The sequence below is a fragment of the Dromiciops gliroides genome, chromosome 2 (genome assembly GCF_019393635.1).
Source record: "Dromiciops gliroides isolate mDroGli1 chromosome 2, mDroGli1.pri, whole genome shotgun sequence".
In the NCBI taxonomy this organism is placed as follows: domain Eukaryota; kingdom Metazoa; phylum Chordata; class Mammalia; order Microbiotheria; family Microbiotheriidae; genus Dromiciops; species Dromiciops gliroides.
In genome coordinates this window covers 430,140,695-430,158,627 of record NC_057862.1, presented here as the reverse complement: position 1 = coordinate 430,158,627, position 17,933 = coordinate 430,140,695, and the positions used below count along the sequence as shown (strand labels likewise).

At 40.0% G+C, this 17,933-nt stretch overlaps 1 protein-coding gene across 3 annotated transcripts in view; it reads right to left on the bottom strand.

Moving 5' to 3' along the window:
• Positions 1–4,439: 4,439 nt before the first annotated feature.
• Positions 4,440–17,933, bottom strand: part of OLFM1 (olfactomedin 1) — a 60,097-nt gene continuing 46,603 nt past the window's right edge. For all 3 annotated transcript variants that reach the window (XM_043982050.1, XM_043982049.1, XM_043982048.1), the window contains one exon: positions 4,440–6,126. In XM_043982050.1, the coding sequence (XP_043837985.1) occupies positions 5,452–6,126 (675 nt within the window). In that variant the 3' untranslated portion in view covers positions 4,440–5,451. The remainder of the gene's footprint in view (positions 6,127–17,933) is intronic.

Sequence of the window (17,933 nt, the reverse complement as noted above, 5' to 3'; positions counted from 1 at the left end):
ACTTTAGACATCCTAGAGAGCAGCTGAACTTTGATTCTGGGGCAAACTTTTAGTCGAGAAAATTGACTCACAGCATTTCTATCATTAGCCAATCTATTGACTATGGGAATCTTGGAGACACAGGAGTAGGCAAGTTTCTTCATGTGATTTCTGGAATCTGTGTGTGTGTATGTGTGTGTGTGTGTGTTTGTGTTCAACATTATACTGAAATTTTTGCCCCTAGAAAATCCTTACACAAATATTGTGAATTCATCTTGAACTCCTCAAACCATTACTTAGTCTATATAGTTTAACAGTTATTTATATATTGGTTTTGTTTGTGTAAAGGGGAAAATTTTCTCAGAATCAGCATATAATTATTCAATACAATGCTTGCCTTCTGGTGCCTCCTCAGACCGATCCCTATCATGCTGGGCCCCAAATGAGAGGCCTCAGAGACGTGCCTTATGACTTTTTAAAACTCAGAATTTGATTTTAATAACCAGAGTCCACAGCAATTCTCCCCGGTGAAGGAAACTTATTTGCTGGTCTCCTTTTGAGATAATTTGTAAACAGAAACGTATGGAAATGTCCATGGAGCAGGAAAGTTTTAATTGGAGCTTCAGCACACAGTTCAGCAGCATTGTTATTCTCTAATGTGGAGCTTTTCACTAATGAGGCACTAATTAAGGGGTTAGGAATCTTTTTCCTTTTGGTTCCCCCTCTTCCCCCTCCTCCTCTTAATATCATCTGCTTTAGACTCTTCTGAGTTCACTGCTGGAAGCATTAATGTAGGTCAGGCTAGGAACTGCGAGAAAGTGCAAGGCATCTTTGAAGCTTTTGTCTAATGAGCTTGGATGGGCATCCATTTTGTGCTACTGAGAAAAACACAAAGGTAAAAGCAAGAGAATGATATGGAAATAAGCATTTGAGAAAGGAGGCACAGAAAGGAGATACCCCAAAAAGAGAGATTGAGAACAAATAAAAGAGAAAAACAGTCTAGACAGAGAGCGAAGCTGAAGAAGTGGTCCAGCATATGGAGAAGTGGTGGTAGAAGGGTTTAATGATTTCCAAGGGAAGGTGGTTTTTGTTGTTGTTGGTGGTGGTGGTGGTGGGAGAATTTTCTTTTTAGTTATTTCCTTTTCAAATTTAACTTTTTCAATGAACACAAATTCATTTTCTCTTCCCTCCCCAGTCACCAGTCTTATTTAGACTGATAGAATAGCCACGAGTGAGTTAATTAATCAACAAGCTTTGTTAAGTGCCTACAACATTGGGTGTTGGGTGGACAAACACAAAGAATGAAACAGGCCTTATACTCAAGGACCCCAAGTAGTTCTCAGCAGTAAGACTAACTGCTTCTCTCTGTGAATAACCCTTCTTTTCCCCAGGCTCTTAGGAAAGGATTGCTCAGCCATTATGCGCAAACCATATCTCAGAGATTCTCTTCCATAATCGCAGGTTTCTATGTAGTTCCTACCCTTTCCTTCATTTTTCCCACAGGATAAGCAGCTAATGCCTCCATTCTTTGTAGAAACTCTTAAACGCATGATGGGAGTCTCTGTCATGGAGCCAGATGAGGCAATCCATCTGCTTTCAAAGATTCCCACTCCTGATTCCTTTGGATATTTAGCAGCAGCAGCAGCAGCAGCAGCAGCAGCAGCAGCAACTCATGCTGCCAGAGCTAAGAGTCCTTAGAACTGATCTTACTGAAGTGGAATGAACTGGATTTGGCCCAAGTCTCTCTAGTTTCTCTGATCCTTTTCATCCCCATAACCAACACTGCAGGTTAGGTTCTTGCCATTGCTCACCAGTACATGTTGTAGCTGGTTTCCCTACCTCCAGTTTATCAAATCTCCAACCCATCCTTTACACTATAGTATCAAATTCAAATAGGAATGGGGGGTCCCTACTGGACATGAGGATCCCTGCCATCTGTACATTTACTTAATTTTAAAATGCAGTATTATCTCTGTTTTATTTTATCTCGCTAATTCCCAATTATATTGTAATCTGGTTTGGGCCACACTCAGGAGTGTTATGGGCCACATTTGGGCCATGGTCTATGTATTTGGACCCCTACTTTACATAACTGCCTGATCTCATCACTCTTCTAGTCAAAATCCTTTAGTGGCATCGCACTGCCTATGAAATAACATATAAACTCTTGATACTTGGATTCAAAACACTATGATTTCATTCCAACCTACCTCTTCAGGCTTATCTCACATCTTCCCTTCCACATTGCATGGTCCAACCCCCTATTCTTTGTCCCTCTTCTTTTATGGCCTTTCCTTTCTGCCTCATTGTCTTTGCTCACCTTTTCTCCTATACTTGAGATGGACTACCCACCCCCCAACATCACCTATAGATTCCCCTTTCTTCCTTTAAGACCTATCTTAACAACTACCTCATCCATAAATCCTTCTGACTTCTCTCTATAAATGGCCTCATCTTCCTCAATTTTTTCATATTACTTACATATACCATATTTTGCCTTGTGCTATGCATGTCTGTCTATACGTCTTTTCTTTCAAGTTAGATTGCAAGCTCACTGAGAGCAGGGTCTGTAAGTATTTATGTTTGTATCTGAAATGCCTAGCACAAGTCCTCCTACATGCTTAATAAATTTTTGTTGGATTGAATTTGGGTTGTAATTAATTTACTACAGACCTTTTGTTACTTTAATAAACTCTATCAAACCAAGGTGACCATACAGTGAACCCGACTACAGAAATCCCTGGAGACAGGTTACACTAGTCCTTTTTTGGTGCTGGAGGGCAGAACTAGGAATTAGTAGAATCAGGCAGTTGTGTAAAGTAGAGAGGTCAAACATGGGCCACATATGGCTCACAACTATCTGGAGTGTGGCCCAAACTAGATTAAAATATAATTGGGAAGTAATTAACAAAACAAATGAAAATAAAATAAAGCATAGATAATCTTACATTTTAAAACTAAGTCAGTATACAGATTGCAGGTATCCTTATGTCTAGTAGGGACCTCCATTTCTGTTTGAATTTGGCACCACAGGTGTAAAGGATGGGTTGGAGAGTTAATAAACTGAAGGAAGGGAAACCAGTAGTGGTGAACAATGGCAAGAACCTAAGTTGAAATAGTGGTCATGGGGATGGGAACAGCGAAATTAGGAAGGACTAGAAGTTAGAGTGAAATGGATTTCAATTCAATGTAAGGGAAAAGTTCTAAATGAGACCTGTCCACAAATGGAATGGGTGGGGCGAGTTCTCCATCTTTAGAGTAATGTCCCTGGAACCTAGAGGAGCAGCACTTATCCTGGATGTTCTATACAGGATTCACGTTTTTGGTTAGACTATCTGATCTTGGAAGGTCCCTGGATTCTCTGATTGTAGATGATGAGAAAAGGGTATAAACTGCTCAGGCTGACATAACACAATCCATTGGGGCATATTTCTCTGGGAATGATGGATTCAGGCAGCATTGGGTAGGATGGGGCTTCTGCTGTGTCTCCTGATACTTGTAGCTTCCAAGCCACACTTTTCTAAGTGGTTGACTAGGGGAGTTATAGACAAAACTGACTTCTGGCAGATAAGTGATTATGTTCAGAAAGTAAAGGACCAAGAGATGCCTTAAAAGTTACTACACAATCAAAAAGGATAAAGCCACTTATAGCTCAGCTTCAGTAAGCCCAGATGTGAGAGCATGGTGGGGGCAGGAGGGGAGGTGCTAGTGGAGGGGGAAGAAGCAGAGAGTCCATTGACTTTCACAGGAGCACAGACTCTGAGAGTGATGTCATCGTGTCTGTATCCCTACTGTAGTCCACATGATCTATCCATGATGTTTGGTAGGAGCAGGTATGAAAGCATCTGGGCTCAATGAAAAGCTGTAAGTGGTCCTCATGTATCCTAAATACTAACAAGGGAGAAGTTCCCAAAGGGAATCTTTTCTCAGTGGCCTGAAAAGAATAATAAATGCTTGCTGATTGAATTGGAAAAAATGAATTTTTTCAGGAGGGGCAGGGAAGAGTAATCACAGTTATGATCAAAGCTTATATTTATATTACCTCTAGGTTAACAAAGCTTTTCTAACAATCAGTCTGGGGTGGGATAGGTAGTATAGTGCAAATATTATTGCCCCATTTTAGAGATGAAGAAATTGAGGCTTAGAGGTCAAGTCATTTGCTCATGGTAACATAAACAAGATTTAAACCTAAGGCTTCTGACTGTAAGCTCGGACAATGGTCTGAGCCCTTGTCCTCTTCCCTGAACAGAGAGGATAAAAGTCCTGGGATTCAGTGTTGCTAGGTTGACTGTTGGTGAATAGCTAGTCTGGACTCCTTCCTTGAGGCTGGGGACAGCCTTTCCCCAAATCCCACAATAACCTCTTTGGAAGGAAGACTGTGGCAACCCGTTTCACATTGATTCTGAAGGATGGCTCACTTTCAAATCCCTCCCCTCAGTAATTACAACAAGGAAAACCAGAACATCTCCTAATATTTTATTGTTTCTTAGTTAACTATGGGTAGTACAAAGCTTTCCTCTTTTAGAAAAAAATGTAGCTTCCTTCACACTGTTGTACTCTCAAAACTTCTTCCTAGAAACTCCAGGTTCCTGAAAGCCCCTCTCATCAATGGTTATGCTTTTTAGATACTGTAACAAGGAGAGAATCATTTTTAAAAAATTATTATCAACATGAACTCGATTAATTGTGTATAAGGGTAAACACTGATTTTTTTTCTTTTTAGAAACAAAACCATCATTTATTAACCCAAACTACAGCATCGCATTTACAACATTCATTGCATAAACTGAACAGACAAAGTTGCCACCTCTGGTAAGTAACAGACATACATTATACAATATATTTGCTGAATACATAATTTCAAACAATATGGGTACAACAACTGTTCAGAATACATACTCCAACCATTGGGTTTAATAAGTACTAAGACAAAGATCCAGGAGCTACCTTGGGTCTCAGCACAGTTAATCTAAGAGACAAAAACACAGTCGAGAGACAGTAGCTGCAATGGAATGCAAGGAAAACTAACCCGTGTTAGTCTCGCCAGACACCTAGTTTGGCCCCTGGGGTTCTCTCTCACTTAGACACAAAAATCACATCCATCAAAGTTGACCATGATCTAAGAAAAAGTCCATGCAATCCAGACAGAGGGACTGTTCTCCAAAGAGAGTTATCCAACAGTCATTGCCTTCCAACAGTATAAGAGCTGGCTAGAAGGGCATGAGGGAGTGGGGGAAAACATTTTGAGCGCAGTTCCAGCTGCAAATGTGTGGTTTTCTTCTGAAGTCTGTGGCAGGCCCGTATTCTAGAAACACAGAGGTGACGCTCACCACTCTAACATCATATTAATCCACATTGCTGATGATTCTTTAAAATTATTATTACTTATTAGTTATAATTATTTTGGCAGTTGTTTGATAGGAGTTTTCTTGGGGGTTAGGACTATGCCCTGAAACTAATGATCTGAGGGCCCTACAACTCATCAGACCGGATGACATGGAAGAGGGTGACATTGTAAAGGGTCTGATGCCCGTTGTTCCAGGCATAAAGGGCCCTGTCTTTTGGGTTGTAATCCAACATGGAAATATGTGAGTATTTGTTCTGGAATGGGATGTCAATATATTCATAGGTTGAGGCATTGGTCTGATATGCATAGTGGACCTTGGTGCCTCCTGAGTAGCCATTGGTGACGTAGAGGGTGCCACAGATAATGAAGGCCTCGCCAGCACTGCGCTTTGGGTAGCTGGTATTCCATGTCTGGAGGATCTGCAGGGTGTTGGGGTCCAACTTGCTGATCACTATGTTCCCCGCGTTCTGGTTGGTGGCATAGACGGCCCATAGTCCATTCTCATCCACCATGAGATCAATGTCTGAATGTCCTCCCCAGGCATAGTGGTACATGTTGTTGTAGCCAGCATAATCCAGGCTTCGGGTCTTGAGGATTAATTCTGTTTTCAGGTCAAACCTGATGATGATGTGACTTTGGAATTTATTGAAATAAATAGACCCGTTGTAGACCACCTGCCCTGTCCCTGACCAAGGGTGAGGGAGGCGGTGGGAGGTGAAATTGTCTGTATTCATAAAATCAATCATGGATTTGTACTCTCGGACAAACCGATTGTTGTGATAGCCATCCATGTACCAAACCTGGGTGAATAATAGACACCATTAGCATGACAGGAGACAAAGAGGACACACGAACACAAACACTGAGAATAGATTTTCTCCCCAGGCAGGAGCTTGAGAAGTTGATTTAGAAATTAGACAACCAGAGAGCATAATTGAGACTAAACGACTTGAATACTTCCTTCCATCTCATATCAATCTTCTCAGATGAAATAAGAATGAAAACCTAAAGCCCTCCATGATGCAGTACCCCAAGAGCTGTCTGGGTTTATTTCATATTATCCCTTTCTGCACCCTCTCTGTTCTAATCTAATTGGTCCACTAGCTGTTCCCCATCTATCACATTCCATCTTTTATCTCTTTGCCTTTTTAAAGGTGGTTCTCCATGTCTGGGATGTCCTCCCTTATCATCCCCACCTCCCAGAATCCCTAGCTTCCTTCAAACCACAGCTCAGGTACTCCCTTCTACACAGTGCCTTTCTGGATCCCGCCAACCCCAGTTAGTGTGCTCTTCTTGAAATTACCTTATTTAACTCGATATGAACATTGTACTTATTTTTTCTCTGCACAGGTTCTATCTCCCCACTCCCAACCCCAGTAGAATATCAGCTCCCTCAAGGGCAAAGACTATTTCATTCTGACATCCCCTGAACCTAACACTTTGTCTTGCACATAATGGATAATTGAGTGGAACTGAATCCTCCTAAATTAACTCAAATTGAACCTTCTGGATTGGAAAAGTCAGGGAGACAAGAGAGTAGTCCACCAGTCAACAAACAGACTTTGGTGCATTTTCATGTAGATAACCTATGTGATTCACATAGGCAAAGAGTTAAAAAGAAATTTAAAGCAGATCAAAAAAGCAGACTTGTGAGATTTCATGTATATATATGTATACATATATATATGCATTTGTAATATATATTCATATTCATATATACCGCTAGTAGGCAATGATCCAATACATTTAGGATCTGAAACCTAAAACCCATTTGACAATGAAGAAAATTAAAAACACAACCCAGGCTCAGGCTAATCACTTCCTGGCAGCCCCATAGTTATGTGGTAACCTGTTATCAATGTCCTTGGGAAGGGCAGTTCTACCCTTGTTCCAACTGGGCTTTTTGTGTGGTGTGCTCTGCTTACCTCCAGCCCCAACATAGTAACCTTTATTAAACTATGCCGTCTGCTGTGTGGAACTTCATTAATTTGGCACTTAGTATTATATGAATGCAATCATTCATTGTCACACTCAATCCATGGGAAAGTTCACATCAGTAGAAAACTAAAGCTTCTTCAAAAGCTTTCCAGCTGATGGGAACTGACCCGCTCGGCAAAATTCCTGCTATCATCTGGATTGTTGTGGAAGAGAGTTCAGATTATGGCTTTAATGCAAGTTGACTGGGAAAGTGTCTAGACTTTTTACAAAATGCTTAAGTTATTTTCAACCAATATGGAAGCAAATTACAAAGCAATGCAGTTAGGGGGAGAAAAATCTGCCAGGCTAATGGCATTCTGTATGCATCTGTCTAGCAATAAGACAGCTGCTTTATCCATTAGGAGCTATGTTAGCTGCAGGAGAGATTAGGAATGCAGCAGCTTTCAAGTTCAGCACTGTATATATGTTAACTATGAAAAAAGGAAAAAAAGACCACCTCAACAACTCCTAACCTTGTGCTAAGGACATTCAGTCAGGTGCTTATAGGCAGATGTGCTTAAAAATTTTTTTAATCAACATTTTTCTTGGGTTTGAGTCAACTGCTTTGATCACCACTGTAACAGAGACAAATCTGTGGCCCCTTTAGGACTTGCAATAATGGGTAATGCTCTGAAGATTGTATCTGGTAAAATCAGCAAAGTGCAAATTTCCTTTTTGTCCCCTGTGACCTTACAAAATGTAACAAGATGTCCTGGCATTTCTCTTGTTTATACCACTTCACCCATGCCTGTACACCTAAGTCCCCCTGGACCCTGGAGGTAATGTATGCCTCTAATGCTTGTCACTAGACTCCTCTGGCTTCCTGCTAAGGCCCACTTCTGCTATCTGCCTAGATCACCAGCCATGTTTGGATGAATCTGTCTAGTTTTGGGGGTTGCATCAGAACATATCTGGCCCACCTATTATCTACCAAGCTCTGGTAGTGACATAAGGAAAATAGGTCAGAACCTTCCTACAATATTTGTTGTATAGTGTAATTTCAGCATAGAATGGGTTTTCTTGGAGGCCATCAGAAGAGCTTTGTTACTAAAATATCCAAAATCTGACTTTAAGATAGAGATGCTTATGCTGGTTTCTGTCTGCACCCTGGGTCCACTGTGCTCCCTCTGTATATATACAAATTTTGTTCATTCTTCAAGGCTCAGTTTAAATCTTACTTCCTCCATGGAACCTTCGATTAACCAATCAGAAATAATTTATTAAGGCCCTACTACATGGCAGCGGCTTTGCTGGCCTTGAGGATACAGATATCTAAGTGAGAAAGGGCCTGCCCTCAAGGAACTTACATCCCTTCAGCCTTTAGTGAGCTCTGAGCTCCTACAGTACATGCAGTCTCTATCACAAGCACAGTATGGCCTGTCATTATAGATTCCTTTGTCATGTTCGTCGTCATTTCATGTTGTACAACTTGAGTTCTACTGGCACTCTCTCAGAGTGGAACACCAGCCGAACCAGAGAAATCATTCGGGGAGGAGTCTGCCAAAATAGATGGCTATTCAGGTTTTCAGTTTTAAGGTAGGTTGGGGTGTTGTATTTTTTTTTTTTTTTTGCGGGCCAATGGGGGTTAAGTGACTTGCCCAGGGTCACACAGCTAGTAAGTGTCAAGTGTCTGAGGCCAGATTTGAACTCAGGTACTCCTGAATCCAGGGCCGGTGCTTTATCCACTGCGCCACCTAGCCGCCCCTGGGGTGTTGTATTTTTAAAATGTTCACAAAGAGTTTATACTCTTACTAAAGAAACATTCTACTATTTCTATCTTCTGCACATGGAGAGCATGGAAGGTGTTTGGTAAAACACTGATTTATTTTATTTAAATTATTTACTTAAACTGTAGGGAACACTGCAGTACAGTCCCCAAGGCCAAGATGCTGATGAGCCCATCTTAAATTTCCACATGGACAGCTAGATGTCACAGTAGAGAGAGCATGGGCTCCGAAGTTAGGAAGTCCTGAGTTTAAATCAAGTCTCAGACACTTACTAAACTGTATGACTCTGGATAAGTCACTTTACCACTGCCTTCCTTAGTTTCCTCAAATGTAAAACAGAGATCATAACAGTACCTCCCTTATAGGGGTTTGTGAAGATAAAATGAGATAATATTTGTAAAGTACTTTGAACAGTGCTTGGCACATAGTAGGTGCTTGATGTATGCTCATTTCCTCCTCCACCCCTTATACAAAAGTAGATCTGTGACAGGGACATCCTTGTAAAGCATGCTTATGGTTTAGGATAGAGGGATGCCACAGGGCTCATGGAATGGGAGCCAGGAGGGTCTTTAGAAACCCCTCTGGTTTATATATTTGGAAACTAAGGCTTAAGGAGGGCAAGTGACTTCCCCAAGGTCATTCAGGACATTAGTGAGATCTCGAGGACTGAAAGCCAGGCCTCAGCTCCACAGTATATCTTGGCTGGTGTGAATAGTGTGGTTTTACCATAGCAATAACCAGAGAGGACCAATGTAAGGGTGCAGTCAAGATGGCACAAAATGTAATTAGAGTACTTGGGAGGCTGGTGTTCTTGAGCTAGGCTTGGAGGAGGAATCACAATGTGTCAGAGGATGGTTTCAGTTTTACATGTTTTTCAATCACTGCTGGGTGATTAAAATTCACTGAATAAATACTCTTGGATCCTCAGAGTCAAGCATATCAATTCCCTCCATATAGATGTATCTCATTAATACTCACTCCTTTTCAATGGAGTGCAAAGGGATAATTCTTTCCAAGATCAAGTGACCTACCCAAGGTCACTCAGTTCACAGGTAAAATGGGACTTAAATCCAGTGGCCTGCCATCTATAGATATCCAATTATTATCAGATAGAGATGTGGATAAAATTCAAGAAGTGAACGAATGCCACTTGTTCTGACTTAGCCCCACAATGATCCAACCCCCCTTTAAATACTGTCTCAAGCCAAGAACAGTAACATCCTCATTGGCCTGTATGGCACCTTGGATGACGGAGGGGCTAAATCTAGCTTGGTTAGAGGCTTTCAACCAATTGCCCCTCTTCACTCACTCATGTTCTCACAAAGCATAGAAGGCAGTGTAAATATTGGGGGGGGGGATGTAAACAAGGCATTTTTCTCCTGAATATCAAGCATATGGATAGTATATTCATAGTCATATTCATCAGAACACATCTGCACTGAATACGAGTGAAATGACTCAAACCTCGGATTAGTCATCAACACACAGAACACTGATGGATTTTGTTTCTTTTTTTAAAAGACAAGCCAGGATTTGGAAAAAAGAGCAGGCTTGACCTTCTCTGGTCCAAAAATCCCAAGGAAAGCTATTATCTTTGTGTTGGAGGCCACACGCAGAAGCTGGCCCAAATACAGAAGCGTGCTAATCCTCACAAAGGCCTGCCTGCTTAAATCGGGCAGGACAGTCCCTCCCTAAACTCAGCAGAGCCATTAGGGGGCCAAAGAGTGTGAGAACATTTGAAAGAGGACAATTAGTAGTTCAAATGTCAAGCTGAGTTGCAGTAAAAGTGGAGCAAACAAAATAATGAACCTATTATGAACCACCATTGAGGCCTAGAGAACCTTGCTTGGATGATCCAAAAAAGCAGTGAAAGGCCTTGAAATCAGTTGGGTTGGATGGGAATGGGGTAGGGCAGGGAAGGATGTTTGTTATGCTTTGTCCAAATTATAACTAGTAAATGGCCTTGGTGGCTCTGAGCATTCCTAAATGCTTCTTGGATTTGAGCAGAAACCATATGAACATTCCCAGGAAAAGTCAACTAAATGGTACAGTGGACAGAATGTCACACTTGGATTAAGGAAGACCTGAGTTTGAATCTGGCCTCAGATACGAACTATGGCCCCCGGACAGTTACCTAACCAGTCTCAGTCCCAGTTTCCCCATCTGCAAAGTAGAATAATAATAATAATACCTACTTCACAGCATCTTTGTAAGGATTAAATGAGATCTGACATGGAAAGAATTTTACGAATCTTTAAATGCTATATGAAAGCTAACTACTAATTATGCATGACATAGTAGATTGAGTATTATACATGGACTCAGGAATACTTGAGTTCAAATATAGCCTCAGATACTAGCTGTGTGACCCTGGGCAAGTCATTTTAATCTCTGTCTACTTCAATCTCCTCATACATAAAATGGGAAGGAATAATAGCATCATCTACCACTGAGGTTTGTTATGAGGATAAAACAATATATTTGTAAAACATTTTGTGAACTTTAGAGTGCTACATAAATACTAGCTCTTATTATTATTAATTGTCAGATTTCTAAGATTTATCAAGAGGGCAGATCAAAAGGTAGGCAAATCTGTGATAGTGACAGTCTTGCAAAGCATGCCCAGGGCTCAGGACAGAAGGATAACACAGGGTTCATGGAATGTAAACCAGAAAGGACCTTGGTAGTCATATAGTTCATCCCTTCCATTTTACAAGTATAGAAACCAATGCCTAAAGAGAGTAAATGACTTACCCAAGGTCATCCAGTGAGTTAGTGACAACTTCAGGACTGTAACCAGCTCTTTTCACTATCCCACAGATCATTCAGATGTATCACACTAAATAAGGTTTATCCTCATCTTCACTGTCACTCTTGTGACATAGCAACAAGCATGAAAATCCACATCATTTGCATGGACAACCAAGGATTTTCAGCAGACACTTTTGTCATTATTCCCAGAGTAGTAACAGGCAGTCTGAGAGTTGTAGTTCGTAGGTTACTTTTTTCTTCCTATGAGCCTAAGATGTTCACTCACCAAAAAGCCCAATGAAGCTACCTCCAGTTTTAGCCCAAAACAAACGCCCCCAAATATCACCCCCAAAATAAAGACCTTTCACACATCCCTTGAGGGCCATGCTTGTAGCAATTCTATTCCCTAAATGCTTTCCCATCTGTGATTCAATACTTCTATATGTGTCCATATGGGATGCTTGACTGAGGCTAAAGGGAACTATCCAAACACACTCAATTTTAATTTCAGTTAGCTCCATGTCAATCCATTGCTCTTTGACAGTATTCAACATCCTTGTGACTTCTTTGACCAAAACATCCCTCCATGGGTACCTACTTTCCCTTACCAGAATATAAGCTCATTGAGATTATCTTGCTATGCACATTTCTATCTCTGGAGCTTAGAACAGTACCTGGCACATAGCAAGTGCTTAATAAATGCCTCCATTCATTCATTCACAGCCATATTGTTCTCCTTTGATTTGTCAATAATAGGATTTTCTATGACTCAGGAAGCCAAAAGAGAAGGAAATCCATATTCCCACCCTCTCCATTCAAATAAGAATTTCCTCTTTTTCATTTCATTATTTCAAATGAAGACTCAATAAAATCGCCATTAAAATCAAAGGCCACTTTCTCTTCATATAGGAAACTAGTCTTTACATATCTCAAATTCTACCAAAGTTCCATATGGTCTGGCTGACAACATGGATTTTTTTTCTTCTAATTGTCACTATTATATTAATCTGCTTTTCAATTAGAAAGCAATATCTTAAAGCTAAGGTCAAAGAGAAGAGACATAGGCATCTGTTGCTGTTTGATTCTGGCACTATCAGATAAAACCACATTTGATGAAGTCCACACAGGATACAGAGAAAGATGCTATTTAAGGGATTTTGCTAAGTAACCGATGGATAGGGTTTGATCTTTTGATTAAGTGAATTCTTGTCCTACAGTGAACTTGTGGTTCAGCAGTTAACATCAAGCAAGGGAACTCTGCTGTTTGGAAAATGTATCCTGATAGCAGGACCATAGCTCCAGAGCTAGAAATTACCTTAGAGCTCATTCCAATCAATTCACTCACTTTTCAAGTGAGGAAACTGAGGCCCAGAGAGGTTAAGTGTTTTGCTTAAGATCATACAAGTAGTAAGTAGCAGAGCCAGAATTCTAACTTAGGTCTTTTGACTCCAAGTTTGGGGCTTCTTCCATGAAAGAGATTTCAATTGAATGGACTGAGAGAGAAAGCAACATTCTCACAGTCTTCCCCATGGGTTTGGTTGGGAATAGTATTGATAATCTAATCAGACTGCTTGTTAAAGGAAGGGAAGAAAAATCCAACACAAGAAGATCCCTCTAATCACAAATTGAGATTATAAGAGAAAGATTATTATTAGAAAAAGATGTGGTTGTTACATGATCTTTACACAGTTCAGATAATTCAGATAAGCCTTAGGAACACTTCAAAAGTTTTTAAATGGAAACTTCTGTCCCTTACTTACCTCAAGGTGTTACCATTTCTAGTAATGTTACCACTTCTCGTAATGCCACCCCTCTCTTCAAAAATAAACATCCTGGTTTTGACATTTCCTATAGGTAATAGGAGTACTGAACTACACAGTGTTTGGGGAAGGGGACTGAAACAATTTATGGAAATCTATGATGAGTACTTAGGATGCTATCCTCAGGGCAGATCATAAAAGGGAAAGAAAGACAACTGATGGAGAAGAACTCAGGAAAAGGGGAGAAATAACAGGGAAGTAGATTTAGTCTCAAGGGGGGAAGAATTAAAAAAAAAAAAAACTAGAGCTGCCCTACAATGAAACAGTTTTGCCTTAGTAAGTCAGGAACTTCTTTACTGGAAGTATTCAAAAAGAGGCTGGATAGACACCTATCAAGTATGCTCCAGTGAGTGAGGATCCTGTCTATGGGATGAGAAGCTGGACTGGATGACCTCTAAAGTCCATTTCCACTATGAGATTCTATTATCTAATCTCAAAAGGCCTCTAGCATAAAAACAACTTGTTTTGATGGCTGAAGACTAAAGTAGTATTATGAAGGTCTAGAAGCTAGCTGAACTTAAATGCTTTTAGGATTCAAACACTTCCATTTTCAAGTTTTTACTGCCACAAGGCCAAATCAGAGGTAAGAAATGAATGAATTCCTCTAGGGGCTAGGCCTATTCAACCTCTGCATGTAAACCATTTTGCTCAGCTCCCTCCCCCACCTTGGAAACGCCTTAGTAAATCATCAGCTGGTTCACTTAGAATGTCCCCCACCCTTTCATCTGTTTGTTTCTAACAAAGTCTCAGCAGACGCCTGAAGTTGCATTCCATTCCATCACACCCCAGAACCTAGATTGATTTTTAGCTAGTTATTGGCCTCCTGCATCTTCATGATCAAAATTGGATGGGGAAAACTGAAAAGATTAAAGCAAAACAAAACGGGAACAAACATGTCTCTCTAGGCAGTAGGTAATTGTTACAGATTGATAGAGGGGGCCTGTTGATTTTGTCAAATGACAAAATATTAGATATCCATGTGACCGCTGGGCAAATCAAGAATAATTACCCCAAACCCAGTACTATCTTTTATTCAACAAAAAGTAAGGCAGTGGGGGATGGTTAATTCACTAATATCTCAAACCAAATATTAACGATCACTCATGGTTTTCAGTTGGTTCTAAGAACTAGGTGAAGGCCTTCAGCCAACTTCCTCAGCTTTTGCAGGGGATATTTCCATCCAAGAACTTCTCTGTGATGGCTATCAAGTCATCACATAGATGTTCAATGTCTAATTCTCAAATGAATCCATCACCTTGATGGATTTCATTTGCAAGGCTTGATGTTTTTTGGTTCTGAGCAAAGGTCTGTGACTTTTAGGAACTTCCTCATACATAGTATCAGGAACTAAGATAATTTGACCAGTGCTCTAGTGCTGTTGGCATACAGAAAAATTTACAAAGAATTTGAAATAGCCAAAAACCTGGGGCATATTTTCAATAAATGCTATGATCAATCAATCTGTACATAATTCCAGACATCAGTTCATCTTTTATTTTGCTAAATCGATTTCTATTTATCAGTGGATGAATTTCCTCATTTGATTATTTGTCATTCTATCCCTGAGGATCTGAGCCCCCAATAGAGATGCTCCTATTCTAGATACTTCTTGACACAACTTATTAAACATTATTCTCCTCCACATTACTAATAACTTAGGCATTAGTGGGGTCTAAAAGCTGTTCAGAGACAATGGAACCATAGATTTAAAATTGAAACAATCCTGAGAGATCTGAAACTTTATTTTAAAGATGAAGAAATTGAGGCCCAAAGAGGTTAAGTGACCTTCCCAATTTCACATGTGTAGTAAGTAGCAGAACTAGAATTTGAACCCTGGTCCTCTGACTCCAAACTCACTACTTTTTCCACTATGCCGTGCGAGAGATCCAATCTATTAATAATTATTTACAATGTAAGAATGTTTTCGATGAAATAAATGAAAAAGAAAAGGCTACAAAATGGAAGGGAGAATTTAATCATGCATCCCAGATAACTGAATACTACTAATGTTTCTTTCTGGAGAGAACAAATGTCATGGTTTTCCATGAAGGATGTATACTTCAGGAAGACAGGGAAAATTTCAATTTTGTCTCTGTATCCCCAGAACCTAGCATAATGCCTGCAAATAGTAGGAGATTTAAAATGTTTGAACTCAACTTTCATGACAGTGTAGTGAAACTTTAGGAAGGGCACTTATTTGCATAAATGGGATAGCTCCCTTTTTTGTGTACAGTTTAGCTCACAGAAACTGTTCTTTTTCATGGAAGTTATGAAATCAAAAGAAATGAAACCTACTTCCAAGAAACATGATAACTATTGTTACCTCATCCATCCTCTTCCATAAAGGAGAAGCTGCCAAAATGTTATCACATCATTCCTTATACCACCAATTCTAAATAATAAAAACCATGAATGATAGCTAAGCGGATATGGATAAGACAGAGCAATAGCATATCATGGGAATAGTTAGGTGGGGTGCTAGGATCTGTTTGTATTCACAAACAGATCTTTCAGAGAGGCCCTAATCTATCAAGAAATGCAAGTAGTTCCTTGTCCACTCACTTAAAAGTAATGATAATTTGGGGCAGCTAGGTGGCGCAGTGGATAAAGCACTGGCCCTGGATTCAGGAGTTCCTGAGTTCAAATCCAGTCTCAGACACTTGACACTTACTAGCTGTGTGACCCTGGGCAAGTCACTTAACCCCCATTGCCCTGCAAAAAAAAAAAAAAGTAATGATAATTTGAGTTGTCCATTTCCTCAATTTCTTCATAAGTCTCCCAGGGAAAAGATAGGCTAGTTAAGGAATTTCACCAGCCTGGTGAATTGTTTGAACTTATTGGATTAATCCATAGTAAAGAGTGGTTAGAGACATGGCCATGTTTCACATCCCAAATCGTTTATGAAATCCATAGAGAGCTGTAGACATTTGTGAGATTTAAAATTGGATATTAGATCATAAATCTCCCCTACTTAACCTTTCCCTTAATTTATCTCCCAGACTAGTAAATGGAAGAAGCTTTTGGTTTTCTAGATAGACCTTTTATTGTTATTGTAGTCACAAGGTGATGTTGATTAGAAGGATAGGAAAGTAGAAACACAATACAAATCCTCTTAAGTCTAAGCTTAGTCTATATTCCTTATAAAAACTCACCAAACCGAAGGCCTCCTTTGGAGAGAGAGACCGTCTGTGCACATTAAACGTATTCTCTAAGAAGTTTTTGTTTTAAATGATAATGACTGTGCATGAATTCCAGAAGGTGATAGCCGACAAATAGCATTTTAAAAGATCATAAAAGAAGAAACTATAGACAGGTAAAACGTAGGGGGAGAAATGGCCAAGGGAAACACTATAAAAAAGATGTTAGCAAAATGCCCACCATGCCTATTACGTGGGCTAGTTGGCGAAATACACCATTCACGATCCATTCTTAGTCAACAATCCTTCATCACATCAATTCCCGAAGGAGCCCCAAACAAATAAGGGGCCAGCCAATGAACGCAAACATGGAGCTTGTTTCTTTCCCCTTTTCTGAGTTTTTCTCTAGGGGGAAAAGGCTACACAGAAAAGAGCAATATCTTTTCTAAATAAAAAGGAACATGAGTTTCCATCATTTCATTTTCATGAGAGGAATAGCAAATGAAAGACAAATGAGATGTCATTAAAACAGAAAAGTCTAATGGATCTTTTCCCCTCTTAAGTTACAAAGGGAATGAAAAGGTCTTAGCATGGGGTAGATTTTGACCTAGAATAGAAGGGCCCTAAAGATGAACCCCTTAAGACAGAGCCATGGCAGGAGAAGGAAGCTACAGGAAGATAAGTCCATTAAAGAGGGACTTTGTATAATGTCTCCTTTCATTTGTGACAGGCTCACCTCTTTGCTAGACAGAAACCAAATTTCTTCACTCTCTCCAGGGGTCCAAACTAACTACTATTTCTGAGAAGTTATTGGAAACAGGCTGAAAGATGTTTTTTGGTCTATTCACTTTGATCTTGAGCTGGTCGATTAAGTTTAGAATGTTTAGAATGGACAAGATTTTGAGAGATGATTGAACTCAATATTCTTCAAATTCTCTTACCCAATAACCATCCTATGATTCATCCATTCACTCCTCATGTTCCCTCATAACCTTTTCACTCCCTCCCACCATCACCCTCTGACAAAATCTCCAAGTTTGGGAAAATTTCGTGCTTTCTAAAAGAATAACAGTAACATATGTCTGTTTCCTTCACCTTAGAAATGAACATGAGTGATTCTATACTATATCTAAAACTGGTACAGTTGCATAGAGAAAAAGAAAATGGTGAGGGGGAGGACAAGGTGTTTATAGGG